Source organism: Xiphias gladius, chromosome 13 (assembly GCF_016859285.1).
Source record: "Xiphias gladius isolate SHS-SW01 ecotype Sanya breed wild chromosome 13, ASM1685928v1, whole genome shotgun sequence".
Lineage (NCBI taxonomy): Eukaryota > Metazoa > Chordata > Actinopteri > Istiophoriformes > Xiphiidae > Xiphias > Xiphias gladius.
In genome coordinates this window covers 4709932-4731040 of record NC_053412.1, presented here as the reverse complement: position 1 = coordinate 4731040, position 21109 = coordinate 4709932, and the positions used below count along the sequence as shown (strand labels likewise).

At 42.6% G+C, this 21109-nt stretch overlaps 3 protein-coding genes across 5 annotated transcripts in view; 2 read left to right on the top strand and 1 right to left on the bottom strand.

Moving 5' to 3' along the window:
• The first annotated feature begins 104 nt into the window (after nucleotides 1-104).
• mettl21a (methyltransferase like 21A) lies at nucleotides 105-2864 on the top strand. 2 transcript variants are annotated; one of them, XM_040142566.1, is made up of 4 exons: nucleotides 105-230; nucleotides 1729-1876; nucleotides 1961-2072; nucleotides 2253-2864. In XM_040142566.1, the coding sequence occupies exons 2-4, from the start codon at nucleotides 1730-1732 to the stop codon at nucleotides 2648-2650; spliced, it is 657 nt and encodes a 218-aa protein (XP_039998500.1). In that variant the 5' UTR covers nucleotides 105-230; nucleotide 1729; the 3' UTR covers nucleotides 2651-2864. The 2 variants fall into 2 exon arrangements, with proteins under 2 accessions (XP_039998500.1, XP_039998499.1); XM_040142565.1 differs by lacking the exon at nucleotides 105-230 and adding an exon at nucleotides 1351-1613.
• A 103-nt stretch (nucleotides 2865-2967) lies between these two features.
• On the bottom strand, nucleotides 2968-9241 carry LOC120798332 (cyclic AMP-responsive element-binding protein 1). 2 transcript variants are annotated; one of them, XM_040142562.1, is made up of 8 exons: nucleotides 9129-9241; nucleotides 7976-8069; nucleotides 7688-7834; nucleotides 7189-7289; nucleotides 6681-6820; nucleotides 5814-5996; nucleotides 5502-5655; nucleotides 2968-5054 (listed from the first exon to the last, which is right to left on the bottom strand). In XM_040142562.1, exons 2-8 carry the CDS (start codon nucleotides 8060-8062, stop codon nucleotides 4910-4912), a joined length of 957 nt encoding a protein of 318 aa, XP_039998496.1. In that variant the 5' UTR covers nucleotides 8063-8069; nucleotides 9129-9241; the 3' UTR covers nucleotides 2968-4909. The 2 variants fall into 2 exon arrangements, with proteins under 2 accessions (XP_039998496.1, XP_039998497.1); XM_040142563.1 differs by lacking the exon at nucleotides 9129-9241 and adding an exon at nucleotides 8953-9122.
• The window catches only part of LOC120798330 (Krueppel-like factor 7), a 94484-nt gene continuing 82016 nt past the window's right edge, over nucleotides 8642-21109 (top strand). The window contains exon 1 of the mRNA XM_040142559.1: nucleotides 8642-9373. Within this exon, the coding sequence (XP_039998493.1) occupies nucleotides 9113-9373 (261 nt within the window). The 5' untranslated portion in view covers nucleotides 8642-9112. The remainder of the gene's footprint in view (nucleotides 9374-21109) is intronic.

The following is a 21109-nucleotide window of genomic DNA, read 5'->3' as shown; positions in this document are numbered from 1 at the left end:
CACAGCAGTTGAAGTCTCTGACACAGTTAAAGGCTCTCCTTGCGGACTAATATACAAATTCACTAACTGGGGAGGGAAAAAAAACCCAACAACTCTAGAGGTAGCTAAGGGAACGGAAAGGTGGCTGGTTTGGGAATTTTAAAAAGATAGCCAGCGTTAGCTTTCATCTCGTCGCAATTGCAGGAGACACGTCTTGGATGTCAAAGCCACCGAAGCAGTCAAGTTCAGAGGTAACGTCCGGCTGCTGCCTTTCAAATTACAAGCCCTTCATACTGTTGTGAAATAGAGTGAAAATGTACACGAAGTCGTGTTCAGCACACGGGTAATGGTACAGAGTTGAGGAAATTGCACTCAAGTGAGGCTGACACATGAGCTTATGATGGAGCTTAATTCTTCGGTGTATCCAGATGCTATACGGCAGAGGAAAAAAACGGGAATGTGAGAAAATGATCCGTGTTCTGAGAATAAAGCGATATGGGTAAAGTGATATGGTTAAACCTTAAAAGGTTGCTGGTAAAAATCCAAAGGAGGACAGAGAATGAAATGGCATTCGTGATGGTTGCAATCTAGGACTTGAACCTACGATTATATTCCTTTGTGGTTAATCTGCAGATCATTTTCTCATGTAATTGATTAATTACTTCTATGATCGATTAAAATTACAGAAAACTGGGGGGAAAAAAATGACCATCACAGTTTTTGAGAGCTCAAGGTGTTGCCATCAAATACATCTTGTCTTGTCCAATTCAAAATTCAAAACCCAAAGATATTAAGTTCACTATGACGTAAGACATGGAAAGGCAGCAAATCTTCACATTGGTGTTGCCAGTTAATTTTCTTCTCGATCAACCCATCGATTGATCAACTAATGGTTGCAGTTCAAGTTGCAATAGATTCCCGTGGTTGCCGAGTTTTACAATGACAAAGACTAAAAACTATGAAAAGATCTGTACCAGTTTTTCAAACCACTCCACTAAGACAACAGTAGCAACATTTTAAGGACCACAGAAGATACTTGATACTAAAATTAATTTTGGGAAAATGTCAGAATTGGGGAAATAGAAATCCCAATTTTGAGGGGAAAAAAAGTCAGCATTCAGAGAGAAGAATTCAAAGCAAACAAATGAATCGATGGAAGTCAAGTGTACAAATCTGTGATTTCTCTGCTTTTATTTTGAGTGTAGGAACGCAAATGAAACGGAAACCACGCTGCTTCTATTTTCTGGTCAACTTTACAGACCTGGTGGGCTTCGTTTGCAGCCCCGCCCCCTTCATTGGGGCGCAAACCCAGCCGTTGAGAAAAACCTGTGAAGACACGCCCACCGCGGAGCCAGGCTTTCCCATTGGTCGCTTTTGGCCAAGCTGTTACACGATTGGCTGAAGTTGCTCATTGACTTGTCAAGGAGTGGGGCCGGCAACGTTTTATAACACGGAGACGCTCGGGTGCGCTTCGGTGTTTACTAAAACAAACCTGCAGAGTCGCTGGTTCTGAAATGGTGAGGCAGAAAAGCGGTGGGATATTCTGGAGGAAACGTAAATGATTCGAAGGAATTAGAGGAAGAAATGGACGCCAAAGGAGATAATAAACACCAGAAGAGGGCAGTAATGAGTCGGTAAAAATCAGCCAGCTTGCCTTAATACCTCAAAGAAGAAGAACGTCACTGCGCATGTGTATAGGGAAACTAGGTAAAACATAATTACACAGGGTGGTTTCTGCTTATTTCGCAGCATGGCTCTCGTTCCGTATGTAGAAAGCTCGTTACCCGCGCTTTCCAAACTCCACAGTTCATCAGCACAGTTTCGTTTCGCCAACCGCGACCTCCGTCTGTCCCAGGACTGGAAAAAGCTCGGGGTGGCAGCAGTCGTGTGGGATGCAGTAAGTGATACATCACCTGCAACGTTACTACAGTCTTAATCAGTCATCACTACACATTTGATTTAAAACGCATCGCTTTTCCAGGCAATTGTCATGTGCATGTACCTGGAGCTGAGGAAGGTGGAGTTAAAGGGGAAGGTGGCAATTGAACTGGGAGCTGGAACTGGACTGGTGGGGATTGTAGCGGCCCTGCTGGGTGAGTGTTTCATTACTGACCATTTATAGGTTGCAGGGTCCCGCCCCAACAAGAGTGAAATTCCATAAGATAGTGTTGGCAATTGGAAAATACATTTAGAGCTATTAAACATTAATCTAAATATCAAAACTAGCTTTTTGAAATGTATCAATCTGTTGCCATGTTTTCAACTTTTCTAAGGTGCCAAAGTGACCATCACTGACAGAGAGCCTGCCCTGGACTTCCTCTCTGCCAATGTGAAGGCCAACCTGCCCCCAGACTCGCGGGGATCGGTGACTGTGTCTGAGCTGACCTGGGGTGAGAGCCTCGAACTTTACCCAGCTGGGGGATTCGATCTGGTGCTGGGAGCAGACATCGTTTACCTGGAGGACACATTCGTGCCGCTGCTGCAGACTCTGGAGCACCTGTGTTCAGACACCGCCCTGTTGTTACTGGCCTGCAAGATCCGCTACGAGCGAGATACAAACTTTCTGAGCATGCTCAAGCAGCGGTTCAGCGTTGAAGAGGTCTACTATGACAAACAAAGAGACATCCATATATATAAAGCTTGGAAACTGCCACCCAGGGGGGATTTGTGACAGTCTGCCTTCTTCTTTGTACTAATTTACCGCTTTTGCATAAGAATTCAATCAAACTTTTTAAAAATCATCAAAGATTACCAGAAACACATTTATTACCAGCTGCCAAAAATGTAATATTTGAATAGCTCTGACATAATGAACTGTATTATACAAGTTGGTGCTGACGTTTAGAAATTGTGAATACAAAATTCATGAAAAGCAACATAAAAAAGCATACATCATGACTATACATAATACCTAAAAGAACACATTCCGTTATCTCGAAAATAGCCATTTTGTTCAGTGTGAAGTCTGTGTTTTGGATTTGGTCGCACTTAGCCATCCTTTTGCAGGGTTTTTTGATAAGTGCAATCGGGTCGTACTTGGTGAGATTGGATGCTCCGTACAACTAATGACGTCTGATCATGATCAGTGTGTGGTGATGCCCTGATAATGAATAAGCAACCAAACACTCACGGACACTTTGTGATTAATTACCGGTTAGCGGTGTTACTTTCAAGTAAAATCTTCGAGGCATCTCAGCTTGCAGCGGCAGGCTTTGCCTGTTTAGTGCTGCATGAGATTTTCCTGTTAAATCATGTGAAATGTAGTAGGATTGTATATGCAAGGAAAGTGCGCATGCCACTTTGTAATCCTGTAAACAGAATTTGGAGACAACCTCTGCTGATGCCTTAACAGCCATGGGTGCCACTGCATACAGAAGCCCTTGGTATCTCAGATTTCTTATTAGCAATTTAGCGACGTCCCACTGCAGGAATAGTTTTTTTCTACAAGGTGGGGATATTACACGTGCGAAGACGGTAATATACATAAATATACACAAACATACCAGGATATCCATGATTCCAGTAAAGGGCCACGTGTCTCCAAAATTTGTTTATAAATATGCAGACAAAGGATTTCTTCCATTGCATAACACATAAGGCTTTTTTTTTTTGGTTTTGTTCCAAATCTAGGAATCAATGAAGCACATTTAAAAAAGTGGATTGACATAGAAATAAGGGCGAAGAAAAAAACAAAACAACTTTTAGCCCTAACACTGTAGGTTAACCTTTTTTTTTTTTGTTTACATTATATACTCTGGTGCACAAGCAACAGCTCATTCCCATTCCCATTCAATTACTGGAGGCACATTATTCCATAACAGGGCCTTTTTAACTGCAGACGATGGGGATCAAACTCCCGCCGTAAATCTGTTTAAACTAATTTGCTGCTCCTTAGAACTCTAAGGAAGTTTTTGTGAAGATAGATAAAAATCTAAAAATCAATGAACCTCAGTAATCTGATTGGGAAAATGCATCACAGACACCATAATATTTGAAGAGAATGGTAATCATAAATGTTCTACTTGTGGGATCTTTTTTCTTCCTGTCTTGATTGCTGTGTCTTTATAGCTAAAAAAAGCTAAAAAATACAGGGTGTGTTCAGTACTTTGACTCCCATGGTTTCCAAATTCACTGCCGTCCGAGTCCTACACTCTCTTCACCATGTATTTTTTAAAGCTGCAATTAACATGAACACAATTTTACAACCTGGCTTAATGGTTAGCTTTTTTGTTCATGTTGTGTGAAGGCAAGGTAAACAAAAGTTAACAAAAAAAAAAAAAAAAAAATCAATGGCATTATCAGAGCATATAATCTAATCCATAAACCAAAACACAGCTCAAAGATAAAATATCCATGACAGCCCATCTACAGTTCAAAGCATTAGTAAGTAACAGATGTTAATGCCAGAGCTCAGTTACGATAACAAACGTTGCACACAAGGGTAACCTCTCAAGATGATCCAAGTGTCTCGGGGAGATTAAACTGCAAAAAGTTCCGTCATTAGTGGTGATGGTAATCGAGCAGTTCCCTGTTGCTGGTGATGTTGCCCAGTTCGTCCAGGCACCAGTGACTGGAATGCTTCCCTTTGGTGGCGCAAAACAAAAAACAGCCTCATTGTCTGTTCTTCCACTTCACCACAAGGACCCTGCATAGTTGTACTCTCCACCACATCCGTTCTTTACATTGCCTCACCCATTTGTGGGAAATTGTTGGGAACAGAATTAGGATTTAAAAATCGATGAAGTGGGATGGTGCGTTTTTTTATTCTATTCCTGGTGAGTCACTTTACAGATTTTCAGCAGTCTTTAAAAAGAAAGCAAAAGAGTAGAAAAGGGGGATTAGCATCCAGATGCATGGCTCTGTGCTGAGTCTCTGTACATGGGGACAGACGGGCACCTGTCGAGCCCCTGGCAGGTGTGTGGTGACGTTTCTACTCGGATTTGTGGCAGTACAAGTCTTTGAGGGCTTTGAGTTCCTCAATGAGGGTTTTGTTCTGGTTCTCCAGCACAGCCACGCGGTTCTCCAGACACTTGACGTACTCCTTCTTCTTTCGGCGACATTCCCGGGCTGCCTCTCTGTGTGACATAAAGACCATGCGTGATTGATAAATCTACAATATGCAAGTTCTGGAGCTCAGGCTAGCTCTAGCATGAGTCTCAAAAGCAAACCACTCCACTCCTCCAAACCCTCCCTCTCCCTGCTCCTTTATGCGCCAACCAGCCCTCCACCCATATCCTCGTGCCTACTTATCCATTGACATAGATATAAAATGTCATTATGCAATGTCGCACAACCCTGAATGACTCCCAATATTTATCAACTGAAGTGAAATTTCCTGTCGGTCAACTATGTTGTGACAACTGATTCGGTGAGGCATTTTACTGATTAAAACCATCTACATAATGTTAATTTTTTAGACATTAACTGTATTAGTGGTGTCAGAGATAACAGAAGCGACGTGACAACACCACAGCATCAACAAGAACAGTATACAGCATTAGTCAGCCTCATCACGCACATACCTGTTTTTCATAAGTCGAACCTCTCTTTTACGTGTGACCTCCTCTGTGGCTCCTGCTGTGCCCAGTGCGGGCGAAGTCGCCATGACCACCCCAGGAGTGATGGTGCTGGTGGGGGCTGTGCGGATCTGATAGGCCTGGACATCACCCGAGGCGGCTGAAACACAAAGGCAGTGTATTTTACTTAAGAGAGATAAAAATCCCAACAAACTCACATGACACACTTTGATATTTTCCTGTTCTAACTAGTACAGTTTCATCTTTCAAACTGCTTTGCAAAACTCATTTATTCATTATGCTGAATTATTTCCCCACCTTGTACAACCACTTGGTTGCTGGGCACTAGGATTTGCTGCCCGTCGCTGGTCTGAGCGTACTGCAGGATGGTGGCACCAGGCTGGGCTGCAGCAGTGTTGGCCATGGTCAGTGTCTGCAGACCCTGCACTCCATCTGTGCCATTATTGGCCAGCTGGATGGCCCCACCCTGGGTAATGGCAACTACAGAGGGACATCGTAATGTGTTGGAAAATAATCTCAAATTAACTGAAGCGATTCTCTCCAAATAAAGTGCATCAGACAAGGAAATTGCAGAACAAGACGGCAGGGGCAAGTAGACACAAATCCAAGCTTCAAACCAAGCTTTGGTTGACGTGATATGACTGACGTGGCATCCGTCTTCTCTGGCATACAGCTTAAACACCGCTAACTGCAGCAGTGACCAACTTATTTTCTATTTATTATAATGTCTTCTAATGGGAAATCACTGTACATCGTGCAGTAGGAGCGTCCTCTGTGCACATTAAACAATGTGTCTATTGATGTTTCCCATCTAACATGGGCGTTAATGTGTGTCCAAGACAAACTCTGCCACATGTAGTATGACAGTATTCAAGGCCAACAGCTGAAGGCTGATACATTGTCCCTCAGAATTTACTCCAATGCCAATGGCACAGGGGTCTTACCAGATAAAAATCCTCAGTGTAATATCAGCCAAAGAACTTACAATATTGGCTCAGTATTATACCACATCTTAATATCAAAACTGTTGTTTTCAACTGCCCGTAGATTCAATTTGCCATTAGACACACCATTATTGTAAAGGGCAAAAGGGCGCTGCTTTATAGCAGGAAATCCTACAAGTTTCAACAAAAACCACTAAGTTCCCAGTCCAAAAGCACTTACTGTACTGGCCACTGCTGGTCTGATAGATTGGAGTGGGCATAGTGACTGTGGTGATGGCAGGGGCTGAGTCATCCTCTGACTTCTCCTCTTCAATTCGAGGCACTGCCGGAGCATCTGATGACAAGTCATTCAGAATCTTCCTGTAGAGGGAAACGGGTCGTGGAAAAATCTCAGCAAACTTTTTTCCATAGTAAAAACAACTTTTCACAATTATACAAATTCTCCAAAATGATATAGCGGCTCTCTCATGTACACTGAAACCACAGCCTTCTGCTCTGGAAGCAGTTGGATATTAAGCTTTTTGCTCAAAAGTGACAATAGTTGGTAAAATGGCAGAGCATCAATCATTCTCTTCCAACCTCAGACGTGTGATGCAGGCAAAGGATCAAAGCAATTAAATTATGGAACAAATGTTTGTAATGGATCAAGGAGCCCTACATCTATGAACACACAAGTAATCAATCTACAAAACTGATTCATATCATTGTTGATACGATGTCAGACGGACCTGTAAGACGGTCGTCTGGACAGGATCTCTCTCCTCTTCTGAGAATCCGTCACGCTGTCAACAGACTCTTGAGAGTCCTCACTCTCAGCAACAGTCGAAATCTGCAAGTGATAAAATCATAACCCTTTAGTTGCAGCAGCTGACTCAAAAAAAAAAAGTTACCTATAACATCTTAAAAATAATTTACAAGGATTTGTTTCATTGTAAAAATGCAACAATGAAGAAGAAGCCATGTGAAGGATAAAATCCCCCAATCAGGAAAACAAAACTACTAGCGCACAGCTAGTATCACAATGTTTTTTGCAAGACATGGTGATCACAATAACACTTATTAATAACGATGATTTAAGAAACAAGTTAATTTTTTCAATCATTAAATTCTAAATCAAACATGTCAGTATTCAATGATTATTATTGTGCAAAAGAGCAAAAAAAATGTTATGTTCTGTAATAAAACAATACTGAACGCAAGTTCAGCAAGTTCGTTTTCTTCTCTCACCTGTACTGTCTGGACCTGAGGGGACTGGATGACAGAGGGCTGTGCAGCTTGGATCACCCCGTGCACTTGGACTGTCTGACCGTTGGGTAACTGCACTAAGGTGACTGTGGGGCTACTGGACGACACCTGGCCTGCAGCTATGGACGCCTGCAACCATGACAACCCACAATCATATACTGTCTGTGTGCTAACTTACAAACAGTTCTCAAACAGCCACTACCCTTTGTTCCAGAGAGTAATTATGCAAGACATTATAACGTGTAAATTTAAAGTGATGATAAGGTCTACCTGGGCCAGGGTGATCTGCTGAGCCTCAGACTCTGAGACAGCTGTTTCACCACTTTGCTGTGTGTCTGCACCAGCCTCCATGGTCATTTAAAATCTGCAAACATAGAAAAAAGAAAAAGAAAGAAACTGCTTATTTGTATATCCATAATCATGCTTAAAATAGAACTGTTTAGCACAAAGTGTGGGAAAGTGGTCTATGGTGTACAGGACACACTGCAGATTGTGTCTTGGTTGTCTCCACAACTTTGGTGCTTGCTGATGTCCTAAAGGAGGGTGTGGCTTAGCCTAACACGCTAGCATATTATTCATTTATAAAACAAAGCAAAAGAGTTTGATTGCAAAAAAAAAAAAAAAAAAAAAAAACCGAGGCATTTTTTTGTCTAACTAAAATAATTTAAAAACATGAAGCAGATACGATGTTCAAGACTTGACAACATAACGTTAGTATACCGATTTAAAATATTCTGCTCCATGCTTTTACTCCCCATAAAAACCAAAGGCTAAAGCTAACTCGCTTGTATTTCTGAAAACTACCAATTTGAAGTTAGCATGTAGCATGCTAGCGAGCTAACAGGAATGCACTGAACGTTAGCACAGCCAGCAGCTATTTAGCTATCATTTACTAAAGCTCCAGTCCAACTCGTTTTTATTTTCAGTATTTAACAGCTCGTGTCGCAGTTTGGCGTTTTTGCTGTATGATTCAACTACAGTCCAAACTAGCGCGGCACTGGCTAACACTAATAACGTTGGGTAGCTAGCTGTGAGCCTATATGGAGGGAAATGTCTGCATGCATTGTATGCCAGTTTTGTTTGGAACTAGGGCACCCCACTTTCACTAGCGAGTTTCTCGCCTCAGTTTTAGTTTAACGCCGTGCTGACATGGATTAGCTGTACGTGGCTAACTGCTTCTGTAACTTATACCTAGACTGTTTATTGAAAGAAAAAAAAAAGATTCAAGCCCACTCCCATATTAATACCTATGTCTCAGCTGTGTTGCGAGCCAGCGAGCCTTGCAGAGACTGACTCATTTTGTGAGCCTCTGCAACACCGCCGCCATGATCTCTTTGTTGGCTTTGTGAGGATTTTAGGCGCAAATAACTTCTCTGGGCAGCCATCTATCTGTTTAGCAAACATCGGATGCGTATCCTCTTACCAACACAGACTCGCTTCGTCACTCCCGGGTCTACGGAGCTCCACTTTTATTCAGACCGACACGTAAGAGACCGCGTCAGGCTACACCTCCGTCGCGTCACCGGGAACAACAACACTGAGAGGAGGACGAGGGAGACGACGACAGCGAAAATCATCTCTATCGACAGGACTCGAACGAACGCGGAGAGGGCCGGGAAGTCACGAAGGCTGCCGAGGAAACGAGGCAAAACCACGGACATAGCCGAGGTAAGTGCAGGATGCCTTCGAATTTATCTGAGCATGCGCAGCTATGTGTAATTATAAATCTATAAAAAAGAAAAAATAAAGACACATAAAGGACTGTTCTATCTATCTATCTATCTATCTATCTATCTATCTATCAGAACGCTCACAGACTATTAAATTAGATTGATAAAAGTGGGCGTACTGCCTAAATTAAGCTAATGAATTTAACTTGGTGAAATTAATACATAAATAGCATGACATAATATGTGCTGGAAGCAAGATATTTTGGAACCATGGACGGGGCCTAAATTGTTCACTGCCGTTGGTGTTAAAGATGTTTTTTTATTAAGTGATCCGTACAATGACAAATTAAGATTCTTTAGTGACCCGGTAGCCATGTAATAAACAGTGTTTAAGGAGGAAGACTTCGGGTCTGCAGTCAGTTATCGTACAGCACAGTTCTTCAGCATACACGTTGAGTTAAAAAGGATCAGGAACAGGAACAGGATGCGACAAATTGATCGAGTTTTGTGACAAGGAAGCGACTAACCGATCATAACTGATTAGCAAACGTCTGTTGCACGGCGTCCTTCATTGTGTGCAGAGATCTTTTTTTGTGTGCAGTTTTAATTTCTTGTAAGATTATTACATTTGATCTGTAACAGCAAGAATAATATCATGTCAAAAACCATAAAGTAAAACACCTGTATGCTTTCACTTGTATATTCACATTTACATCAAATGTTTGTTTGTTTGTTTGTTTGTTACATTTTTTTAAGATAACACTATTATCCTATTATCTATTCTAAATCAGATGTCAGTTTTGATTGATGAAACATTTTTAATTTTCAGTAAATATCAGGCACGTTGTTGAGAGGGTTTTGAAATTCGTGGGCTGCTTGGCTGATGTGGTCCACGTGGTGGCAGCAGAGTCCCTCTTCATTTCTCCCCACCATGCCAGCCAGCACCGACAACATAATGTCCCAGTATGTTATGTTTTAAGCACACGTTTCTTTTATCCCAGCCCGATATGACCAGTTATCTGTGAATTAGATCGGTCCTAACTGCGGCACCGGCTCTGTATCACCAAACCACAGTGTGATTTTAATGAGAAACCAGTGGGCCCTGCCAGTGTATTACTTATTGTGTACTATTTACAGTCCTCCCTATTCACATTAACATTTGCCTCTCCTTGGTCGTCGACTCCAGCCATAAAATGTACTCTTTAACTCTGTCACTGAGTGTGTGAGGACTGGCGCAGCAGGAGTGAAATGGGTTCAAGCTGTGGCAGCTGGTCAAAATCCTGCGGGGAAAATGAGACTTCAGACCAATTTATGACCGTCATCTCTATGTGCGAGGTCATTTCGGAGGCCTCTTAATACACACAAGTATACACACACGCACGCACACACACACTGTCAAAAATACCCATCTTCACCTATCGAGTGATTGACTGCACCAGTGGAGCAAACATAGTCAATGCTGACCCAACCAATCTTGTGTCCTTTACTATAAAAACTGGCTGAATGGCACCCTGCAACAAAATTCTCACGTTTTGCACTTTTCCTGTCAAAGTGAAGAGCCGATAATGAACTGTGCAGTCACCTATTCATCCTTTTAAAACTCTCATAGCAAATATAATAAGTATTTGTCACAGAGCAGCCTTCGTATCTGCTCCCGAGTCCATGTCAATGGCTTGATTGGACATTGATTTCCCTTAATAATGACCACCAGCTAGGGTAGCCTTAGCAAACCATAATTAGCTCGCTTCCCTACACGCGAGGAAAGGTTTCACTAGTTTCCACTGTGCGCGTTGAGATTATTTGCCGTGTTGCTTTGAAAATTACTCACAACTAAATAGTATACTGGAAAAGGAAAAAAATCAGATACCCGTTTGCAAGGCATATTTATATCAGGCTTTATATCAGCATTAAGATTTTTAATAATTACAATAGTGTGATAAGATTTTTACACCATTCTCAAGTGAGACCTGCTGTGTTGTGAATGTAGTATTCCAACAGTCATGGGGAAAATTTTTTGGACATTCAGCTTAAAAAAACAATTAATCAGTTAGTAAATGGTTGCAGATCGTCTCATCTGTAAATTTAATATGAATACATTTCGATTTGACTTCTTTCTGTCACTGAAAGCTAAAGCCTTTCACATTTACTCAGTCAGACTGTCCTTGCCTTATCCACCTCTTTATCACATCAAAATCTCATTTTTTTGAGAGGATAGCAACGTGGTCAGTGTGCCTGGTGATTAGAGCAAATTTCTGACTGCTAATGCTGGCGAGTTCTGGCGCAGAATATCTGATTACAAGGTTTACCGGAGCGCTCTGCGGCGAGCCCACCACGGCAACGACTCTGGCTGTAAATCACTGCTGAAACACCCACAAACAGCAGAGTAGAATTGATGCCACAGACGTCCAAAATGGTGTAGGAGGAGGAGGATAGGAGTTTAATCTTCAGAATATGAAGCAAAGACCTGACTCCAATCCATAGCCCTCTCCTGTCTCCCTAAACCCAGCTGTCAAAGCCCCTGGCTTAACACAAGCCTCCAAAACCCCATCGACAGCAAACCCCATGACACTTTTTATTTCCCCATTTTTTTGCGTCTCCCTTTCTTTCTTCTTCTTTCGCTCTGTTTGTCCCGCTTCCGTTTCTTCGTATGCGTTTATTTAATTTACACAGTCATGAAAAATCATGACCCTGTCCAAATCGTGGCCTGAGGCGGTGTATGTAACGAGCACACCTCGGCGTCAGGCGTGTCTTATCTACGTGGTTCTGCAATATTGAGTGTATTAATAACACGCCTGATATATTCTGTCAACATTGTCGTCAAATTTTAAATGCAGTCCTCAATCAAACCGAGTGGAAAATATCATACCTGCCACTCAAGCAGGGCATTGTGGGAGATATCAGCTCAGACGTGGCATCGTCCAGAGAGAGGCTGAATATGAATATGGAGGGGAGAACATGCAGTGCATTTGAATACTACTGACCTTATATGCATGCTTTTCATTGTAGGTTGAATTACCTGAATCGCATATGAACCAATGCACCTGGCTGGGGTTGCCATGGATACTGGGCCCCACAGTCTGTCTCTCTCTCGCTCTATCATACACGCACACACATAAGCAAGGTTCTCAAATCTGAAGATGTGAGTTTCAGAGATACCCAGTGAAATATTTTGCCGCTGAGGTGCAGTATCAAGCTGAAGCTGCGAGGCAGGAATGTTATCTAACACGCAGATTGTGCTGACCCAGACCCCTTGCTAATCTAGGCTGCAGGCAACACCGTGTATTGGGTGATCTCAATCAATCCGTCAAGGTGTCAACCCCTCCCTCCTTCCCCATCTTTTCCTCCTGGAAGGATTTCTTTGCCCACTCCCCTCCCCCCTGCTTCTTCAGTCTGACCATCCTGTCTCTCTCTCTTTCTTAAAGGTTAGGCGCAGATATATATTTCAAATCTGTCTTAATACAATATTCGCATAGGTGCATAAGTGCATTGAAAGAGTTGTTGGTCACCGTAATCACTCCGCCGCTGACAAAATCCCCGGTCCTTTTTCGGCCAACACTAACATGAAGCATCAGCAGTCTGAATTGGACAAATCAAGTCGGTAAACCTTTAAAGTGATGGTCTCTTCTGGTGTGAATTTTCCTCTTTGGGTTTCCACAGACAGTGTTTTCTTTACACAACATGAATGAATCTAAATGCAAGTGCCTGGACAAAGATGTTCACTTTATTTCAATAGACACATCTGATACACTAGATTGGTATCAGCTGAGATGTGAACAATCCACATTAAATCCAGTTTCTTTGACTGTGTCAATACAAAAATCAATTGCTTTGACTATTACTTACATTCATTCAGGCTCCACACTAAATTTTAGTGTCACAGACAGTGACACTTGGCCTCCATTAAAAAAAAATACATTTTATTTCCATGCAGTGAAATATACGGATTTCAAATTTGGAAAAAGGAGAGCGTTAGTAAGGAAGCCATAGCCAAGTTTGTCACTTGTCCAAATCTAAACCTCTGCTTCATGACTGAAGCTGTGATCTTCATACTCTGCAATAGCCATATTCTTCCTATTCCTTTGTGTAGCCACTGTGCCTTCTTTCCAACAAATATCACATAAAGCTAACGAATACAAATAACATCTTTAGAAAACCCTTACCGATGCTACAAACATGGCACTAAAGGTTGCCAGATCCAGTTTTTCATTTTAAGCACCATCTTGTTACTCTCACTTCGATTTTATGTACTTGTGCAGCCTCTGTAATTTTCTTCTTTGATGCCAGGAGTTTGAGGCTGGTCTCTGGTGTTTCTTTATCGGCCGTGTTTGGCTTCACACAGCTAAACAAGCTCTTCCCTCACTACGCCGTGTTTGTCGAGGCAATTTCATTTCAGGCTTCTGCCATCTCATCCTGTGAGTAAACCCGGAGTGCAGACCGATACTAGAATCTGTCCTTCAGTTAGGGGTTCTGCGGAGAGAGATAACTGTTTGTTCGGGTACTCAGGCTGGAGGTGAAACATGTAGTCCAAGCCCTGCAAGAATTTGATGGACATGGAGGACGTTCTACCCCAATGATGAGCATAACATTTTCATAATACTGTATGATCTTGCAGAGCAAAAAGAAAAAAGAAAAAAAAACGACATTCTTTTAGTTCTCATTCTTGTGTATCAACATCAGTTCAATGTCAAAACATTTGATGCAAGATATAAGGCAAAAACCATCCTCACACTTTAAGTAAAGAAGTGCATCTTTAGTATTTTAGCTTTTTTCAACTTGTATTCTTTCCTAAATGAAAATCGACACTCAATCCCGCCTGTTGCCTTTTTTCTTTTAATGGTCCAGTAGAAGGGCAAGACAGGAGACAAAAGCACACACACACACATGATGGGCTATGTGCTTGAGTGTGTGTGTGTGTGTGTGTGTGTGTGTGTGTGTGGACTTGCCGCAGTGCTCCTTCCCGTCATAACATGTCATTCTGGACACTATTACTCCCAACAGAGGCAGACACTGCGGCTCAGTGACACAGAGCGTAAGGTCATCTGTCAAACAGAGAAGGCAGTTGTGTGTTTGTGTGTCTCTATGCAGAATGAGAATGTGTGTATGCCTGTATATCATCTCCATCTAGGCTTGACTTTTGATTGTATATGGTATATGTTGTTTTTTGTGTGTTTTTACAACCTGAACATGTTTTCTAATTGAACGTGTGTGTGTTGAGAGAGCGAGAGAGATATAAATACCCTGAGAAGCTGTCATTCACACAAGCAGAACACCGTTACCTTACAAACCCTGCTCTCATCCCTCACCTCCTCTTGCTGCGGAGTTCAAAGGTTGCCATGGCTACTGGCGTCCCAGTGGGAACAAAATGCGCTCTGCCCTGGAGCCATCGGAGCAAGCATGCTTGGCGGGTGGGGAGGAAACGTCGACCTTTGACCCGTCAAGGTCTTACCATTGGAGAAGAGGAGTGGGGGGAGGAGGGGGGGGTAGCGGAACAGGGCTGCGCCTGGTTGTAAATTCAACTGATCCTCACTGAGAAGAGGCATAGGGTTGTGGGCGGAGTGGCCTTACAGCTTCTGAGCCCAGCGACTCGTGCCGGCTGCCTCCTGGATTTCAGAGGGGCCCTGGGCGAGAGCGATAGCCGCCCTCTAATCCGCCGAGTCTCTCTCACCTTGCCTCCTCCGTCTTTCTCAGATAGTGCATCTTTTGTGTCAGATCTTTGCAGCTGTCACCGCCGCTGCTTGTAAGGATGATGCCGGCTTTGTGTGGGTTTGTGTGTGTGTGTGTGTGTGTGTGTGTGTGTGTGTCTGTAAACTTGAGACAGAGGCACAGACGAATACACATAAAACCTAAAAGATGTGAGAGATGCCTTTGTAACCCCCACAACCAAAAAAAGAAAGTAAGGTACCCATGGGATAAAATTTCACAAATATGTTAATTTAAAAAATATTTAAATGCTAGCAGACAGCAATATATTAAAAAACTTTTTATTCTGAAGGAGGAGTGTCAGGGTATTTGTCAAATTCTCTGAATAAACAATAATCTCATCTATATTCTACAAATAGCTCATTTTACAGAAATGGTCCATTTGATTAACAGCTGACCTTTAGTAAAAATCTGAATGTCTTTTTCACTATTCACTAGCAGTCCATTCAGCAGCTTTCTCCAGAGCATTCATCCAGTGGCAGACTGTTTTTCTTTTCAGTTCATATGCTGATGATTAGTTCAAAAGTAGACCCAGAGATAAGAATATTTAGTGAAATTTCTATTTCCAAGGTCAAAAATGAAATTTTCATGCTCAACAGAATTTCTGCGTTTGTGAAATTTATCATTTTCACTCTGCGTATCTTGTAATGGTGTAGTCAGTTATGCTGTTCAAATGTTCAAATCACATTTTCTTCAAAAATTTACAAAAATGAACCAGTCAAGTCACATAATGTGACTTGTCTCCATTGCAGTTTTACCTCTTATCTGACAGAATTCCACAGAAATCCACAATTTTTAGACTTGATTTTAGATAATATCACATTTTCTAAAGTGTGTTTATAACATAACAAGAGAGAAAATGTTTTACTTTAAACTTTTTGCCCTCTTGACTGTGGAAAACTTGACTTTCTAATCATGTAGCATGCATTTTTAATGCTTAAAACCTGACGCAGAACTTACTTGGCTGATGCAGAAATATTTGTGTTGAGCAGAGCAGACAGAAAGAGCAGACAGAATATGTGTGTGTGTGTGCGTCTGTTTCCATGCCTGTGTATGCATAAGGGAATAGGAGGGGACAGTCAGGAGAAGGGTTATTTACTGCACGGCCCAGGCGACCTGTCCGTCCTCACGTCCAGCCCCAGCAGATTAAGATGCAGCCGCTGGCGGCTGCCAGAGCAGGCTGAGATTGATGGGGAATACGGGGGCCACAGAGGCCCTGTAGAATTCTGAACAGAGCCCGTGGCTACCAACCAGCCATGCTGCTAGCAGACGGCAGATCCTCTCTCCTTCCCACTCTCACTCTTGTCACCCTTTTTTCTATCTTTTTTTCCTGACTTTTCTTTATCGCTCTGTTGCTCTGCCTGGCATTTTTTTCTCTCTGTCACTCTGCCCCTTCTGTATCCCCTGTTTTTTTTGTCTCTCTGTCACTCTATCGCCCCACTGTGCCCCCCAACCAGTCTCACAGCCCCCCCTGAATACGCTGTCTCAGCAGCTTTAGCAGATTTGGATGTCACGAAACTGCAGGTGTGTCAGCATCGTGTGTGTGTGTGTGTGTGTGTGTGTGTGTGTGTGTGTGTGTGTGTGTGTGTGTGTGTGTGTGTGTGTGTGCGTGTGTGTGTGTGCGCGTGTGTGTGTGTGCGTGTGTGTGTGTGCTGGAGAGAGGGCTAAAGTGAGGAGGAATATGCACTCAATAAATAATTCTCTGGTTAAGATGGGTAGCAGGAAAGTTTACGGGAGATGGATTCCTCTGTAAGTGTGCGTGCATGTGTGTGTGTTTATGAGCGCTAACATGGATCAATCGCAGTTTCTAAACCGTCTGCACAGCTGAAGAATTACAGCTGAAGGAAAAAAAAATAGCAATTATCTCAGTATGTCAATATTTGCATGTGTGTTTGTACTCGCTGGTTTGCTCCACAATAATTCTGATGTTGCAGGGATTGAATAGGGAAAAAATGAGAATGGAAGATGGATGCTTGTATCTGTACGTGTGTGTGTGTGTGTGTGTGTGTGTGTGTGTGTGTTTATGTGCGGGCACGAGTGTGTGTATGCTGAACAAACTGCACTGGCAGGGTTTTTGTTGGAGTCCCCAGGGCAGAAGACACATGAGTCAGCGGCCAGTAGGATTTATTGCCAATTGATTAAATTAGCATTTGTTCTGCTACTGGGGCAGCAGCCTGTCAGTATAAACATACACTGAAACACACACTCCCACGCGAGTAAACAAACATGCACCTGTACCGACTGCGTTTAAGGAACGAGACAATGAGGAAGAAAAAAAAAAAATCCACCAAGAAGCAGTGCACAATTAGCAGTGATGTCAATAAGTTAACATGATTAACATCAGGATCACTGGGATGTAAATACTGGAAGACACAGACACTGCACTCCCACAAGCCTCCTTCCCAAGCAGCTCCTTCATGTGATACAGCGAGTGAGCAAGGGGGTCGCGCACACCGGGCTTGCTGACAAGCCTTTTTTATGACATTCATCAAAGCCATCTGCCATTTTCCGCTCAATTAATTTGTTATGGGAAGTGGGATCAATTAAGTGCGCACTGTAATGGCTTTATATCCTTGTTTCCCTTTTATAGCCCAATATTTTCTGTGCTCCACTCTGGCATGAAAAGGCAAAATCGATATCCCTAGCTATTTTCCCCTCCTGTGGACTAATTTGTTTTTGCCACTCTGTTCGTGGCATGATAAACTGGCTGTAATGAGGGGTTAGGGCGAGGGGACAGACTAAACAGCATCCTGAACTTGAGCCAGCGAGCAAACTGTGCATGCTCTTTCCAGCGCAGTCACTGAATCCAAGAAACTAGCGACTCTAATCTACCGAGATCTCACTTGGATGTCTGGAGTAACGTTGTTTCCCACACTTAACTAAAGACCTAGTAGTATCAAGAGGGATTGACCTTCGGCCCGCTATCGTCCAACACATTGCTCACTTGGAGAGACAGCGAGTGGCTTAGCTGAGGGTGGAGATGGTAATGATAAGGACAATGGGCGGCTCATTCAGGACAGTTAGTTTGACAGTGACGGGTGGAGCGGTGTCGGCTCGTGGCACCATTAGTACGAGTGTCACGAGCCGCCGGTATACTCACCTCGCTCACCTCGACCCCTGCGATGTATTGATCGCTTCCCCATTAAGCCTGCTGATGGGCTTGATGATATGATGAAGAAGTGGGGGAGTGAGGTGGGTGTGTTTAAGTGTGTGCATGTGCATGACTTCAAAGCAGGTTGAGGGACCCATCATTACTCCTGGAGCAGGCCTGATGACATTGCCATATTGATTTTGACATCATCTGGTTGGGGTGCGCTTTAGAGGCTGGGTCTTAAACCAAGGCGACCAAAGTGTCACCTTGTTTGTGTCAGCAGGCCACCGAGGTCCCAACTGTACGTCCAAGAGCTTAACATTGCTGAGGCTGTGTCAAAATCTTATTTAGGGTAAGCTTTAAAGGTTGGTTATCGCAAAAAACGAAACTTTATTTTTCAAGAAACCCCGTTGCTCTGCAGAATCACACTGTCAATACTGTGGGGACAATGTTTTTCTTTTTTCTTTTTTGGGAAGACAACAAGACACCAAGTCACTGTGCCGGCTGCTGTATGTCAACACATAGATACAGCATAGATACAGTGTGTTCAAATTAAATTTACAAGACATGGCATGTTAATTAGTAAGAGTTTGAGGCGTTGGACAGCATGTTTGCTACATCAAATATTAATCTTTAAATGAGCAACAATCCCGGTTAAAATTCTGAACGGGCACAGCTAGAATACAGAAATCTCTCATGTGAAATACCCAAAACCGCAGAAAACGGGGTCTTTGTGTATAACTCCATCACTCATATTAATTAGCTGATTAAGAAAACAGGCTTTCAGGTCCTAAATAAAGATACCTGGGTGTTGTCATAGTGGTAATTTTCACAGACTTCGAATCTCCCCCAGAGCCACGAAAGACCATACAGAGATGTTTCCACAGGCTGAATAGTACTCCCAGTGACTAGTGAACTGATCTTGATGTGGAAAATTTTTGGAGTTGTCCTTTAATACCTATGGCAAGCGTACTACTAATAATAATTGTGCTGCTGCAGGTTTGAGGTCACAGTCCTCCATTGTTCTTAAAAGTGCATTAAAGCGGTTGTTGCTGCACCAGCAAACATAATTCATCACTTGACGGAAGGCGACGCTTTTTAATTTTACCAAACACTACGTTGTTGCTCCATAAAGCCCCAATCATTTCATTTGTATTGAAAGTATCTCCATTCTACTGGAACTGAAAGTGAAGAAATCAATGCACGTCTGCACCTAAACTTGCCTGCCACTCTGCCTCGAGTTTTTATGTTGACACTTCATTGCAGCCAGAAGAAGTATGTAACAGTGCACTGTAATAGAAAAAATGAAAACAGTGCCCATTAATGGATTTTTTTGAAAACAATGGGTGGCTGTGAGCTCTGGTACGACAAACCTTCAGAGGGAACACACAATAGCTCCAGACAAGCAATACCACTGGCGGGTTTAGACTTTGTGTACTGTAGGCTAGAAAAAATAAATTACATCGGTATCATCGTTTAAATAGCAATAAATCATCATTGCATTGATTCATTGAGACATTACTTTAATTATTGTAAACAAATGAGACCAATTAACAGCCTCTACATTGCATTTGCATTGTGGACCACTGGGTCACAGTCTGCCGGATCGCTTAACAGCACGAGAAAGAATTGTCTTTACAACATAAAACAGAAAGTAATATGCTCATTTAGTCAATTCCAGCTGCATGGTTTCAACATGCAAATAACCACGTTAAAAAAGGAAAAATTTACTTGTAACATTGGAACCTGCATTAATTTATTATATTGGCCACTTGGGGAAAGTGCAACAAGCAGAAAGACACTGAAACGGCCTGTAGATCTGAGGGGAACTGTAGAGTAGGGTGATAATTCTCTGGGTGTATCACTACGAACAACCCTCTTCACGTTACACGTAATTATCTGACCAATTGTAATTAAAAAAACCAAAAAATTCACTATACCAGCTTTAAAAAAAATCTCAAATTTACGAAAAAAAAGTTTGTGCTGAAAAGTGCTTCCATCTTTGTTGGTGTGTTAGCACTTTTGCTTTAGCTCTTAGGTGTACAAAGTCAGGCACAAAGTGGGCAGGGCATCAGAGATGAAGGGTCAGCCTGCTGGACACAGGTTTCATTCATAATCAGGCAACCAGCATTGGCTCCAAACAGTGGGCGGGAGGGGGAGCGAGACTTGGCTGCCTGTCAGGACCAGCCGCAGATTAAAACTCCATCGATCCGGCTGTAATTTATTTATCAATTCAACTAAAAATTAAACATTGACCTCGTTCTTTGAAAATCCCCCCTTTTAATCTTGTTGTACGTAGTGACTTGAATATCAAGCAAACGGTCAAATACGGGGCCTTTTGTTCCAAAAAGTTAAACAAGTCATGGTGAAACAGCATCTTTCTCTTTCTTCCTCTTGCTTTAGAGTTCAAAAGCAAGACTATTAAAAGCGCTATACTTCAACTCCTGCTTTGCTGCATCTCCCAAACCCTTAGGACTTGTACTTCTGACAATAAACAACTCATGCATTTCTCTCTGCCGCGTCAAAACTTCAGTTCATCTCTCCACCATCCATATTCTCATCACTCCTCCCGCTCTTCTGATCTTCTTCTTCCCTCTCTGGCTATCACCGGGTGCCGTCTTTCTTTCCCGCACTTATTTTACTCACAAATTTCAGAACATACCTACATACTATAACTTTCCTATCACCTCATCAAAGCCTCATCTCTTCTCTACGCCAACCCTTTTCCCCTGCCCTTCTTTGTTACCCATGCTGGTTACAGATGTGCCAAGTTTCTCTTAAAACACAAATCCTGCTGACTGGAAAAAACAAACACTCATCGCATCATTATAAGCTGTATAGCTTCTTAAGGCCCTCTCCTATCGCTCTTCGCCCTTCCCTCCATCTTTCCTTCCCTGTACTGCCCCACTGCTTGGCCAAAATAATAAGGTTATCTTGCTCACA

What these genes read in the sequence shown, in the direction of transcription:
- LOC120798332 (XM_040142562.1), bottom strand. Translation starts at nt 8,062, where the DNA reads ATGACCATGGAGGCTGGTGCAGACACACAGCAAAGTGGTGAAACAGCT. An exon ending in CTCAGGTCCAGACAGTACAG is followed by an intron (nt 7,290 to 7,687) that starts GTGAGAGAAGAA and finishes TATCACTTGCAG; the next exon opens with ATTTCGACTGTTGCTGAGAG. An exon ending in TCCAGACGACCGTCTTACAG is followed by an intron (nt 6,821 to 7,188) that starts GTCCGTCTGACA and finishes TTCCCTCTACAG; the next exon opens with GAAGATTCTGAATGACTTGT.
- mettl21a (XM_040142565.1), top strand. Translation starts at nt 1,564, where the DNA reads ATGGACGCCAAAGGAGATAATAAACACCAGAAGAGGGCAGTAATGAGT. An exon ending in CAGCAGTCGTGTGGGATGCA is followed by an intron (nt 1,877 to 1,960) that starts GTAAGTGATACA and finishes TCGCTTTTCCAG; the next exon opens with GCAATTGTCATGTGCATGTA. An exon ending in GATTGTAGCGGCCCTGCTGG is followed by an intron (nt 2,073 to 2,252) that starts GTGAGTGTTTCA and finishes AACTTTTCTAAG; the next exon opens with GTGCCAAAGTGACCATCACT.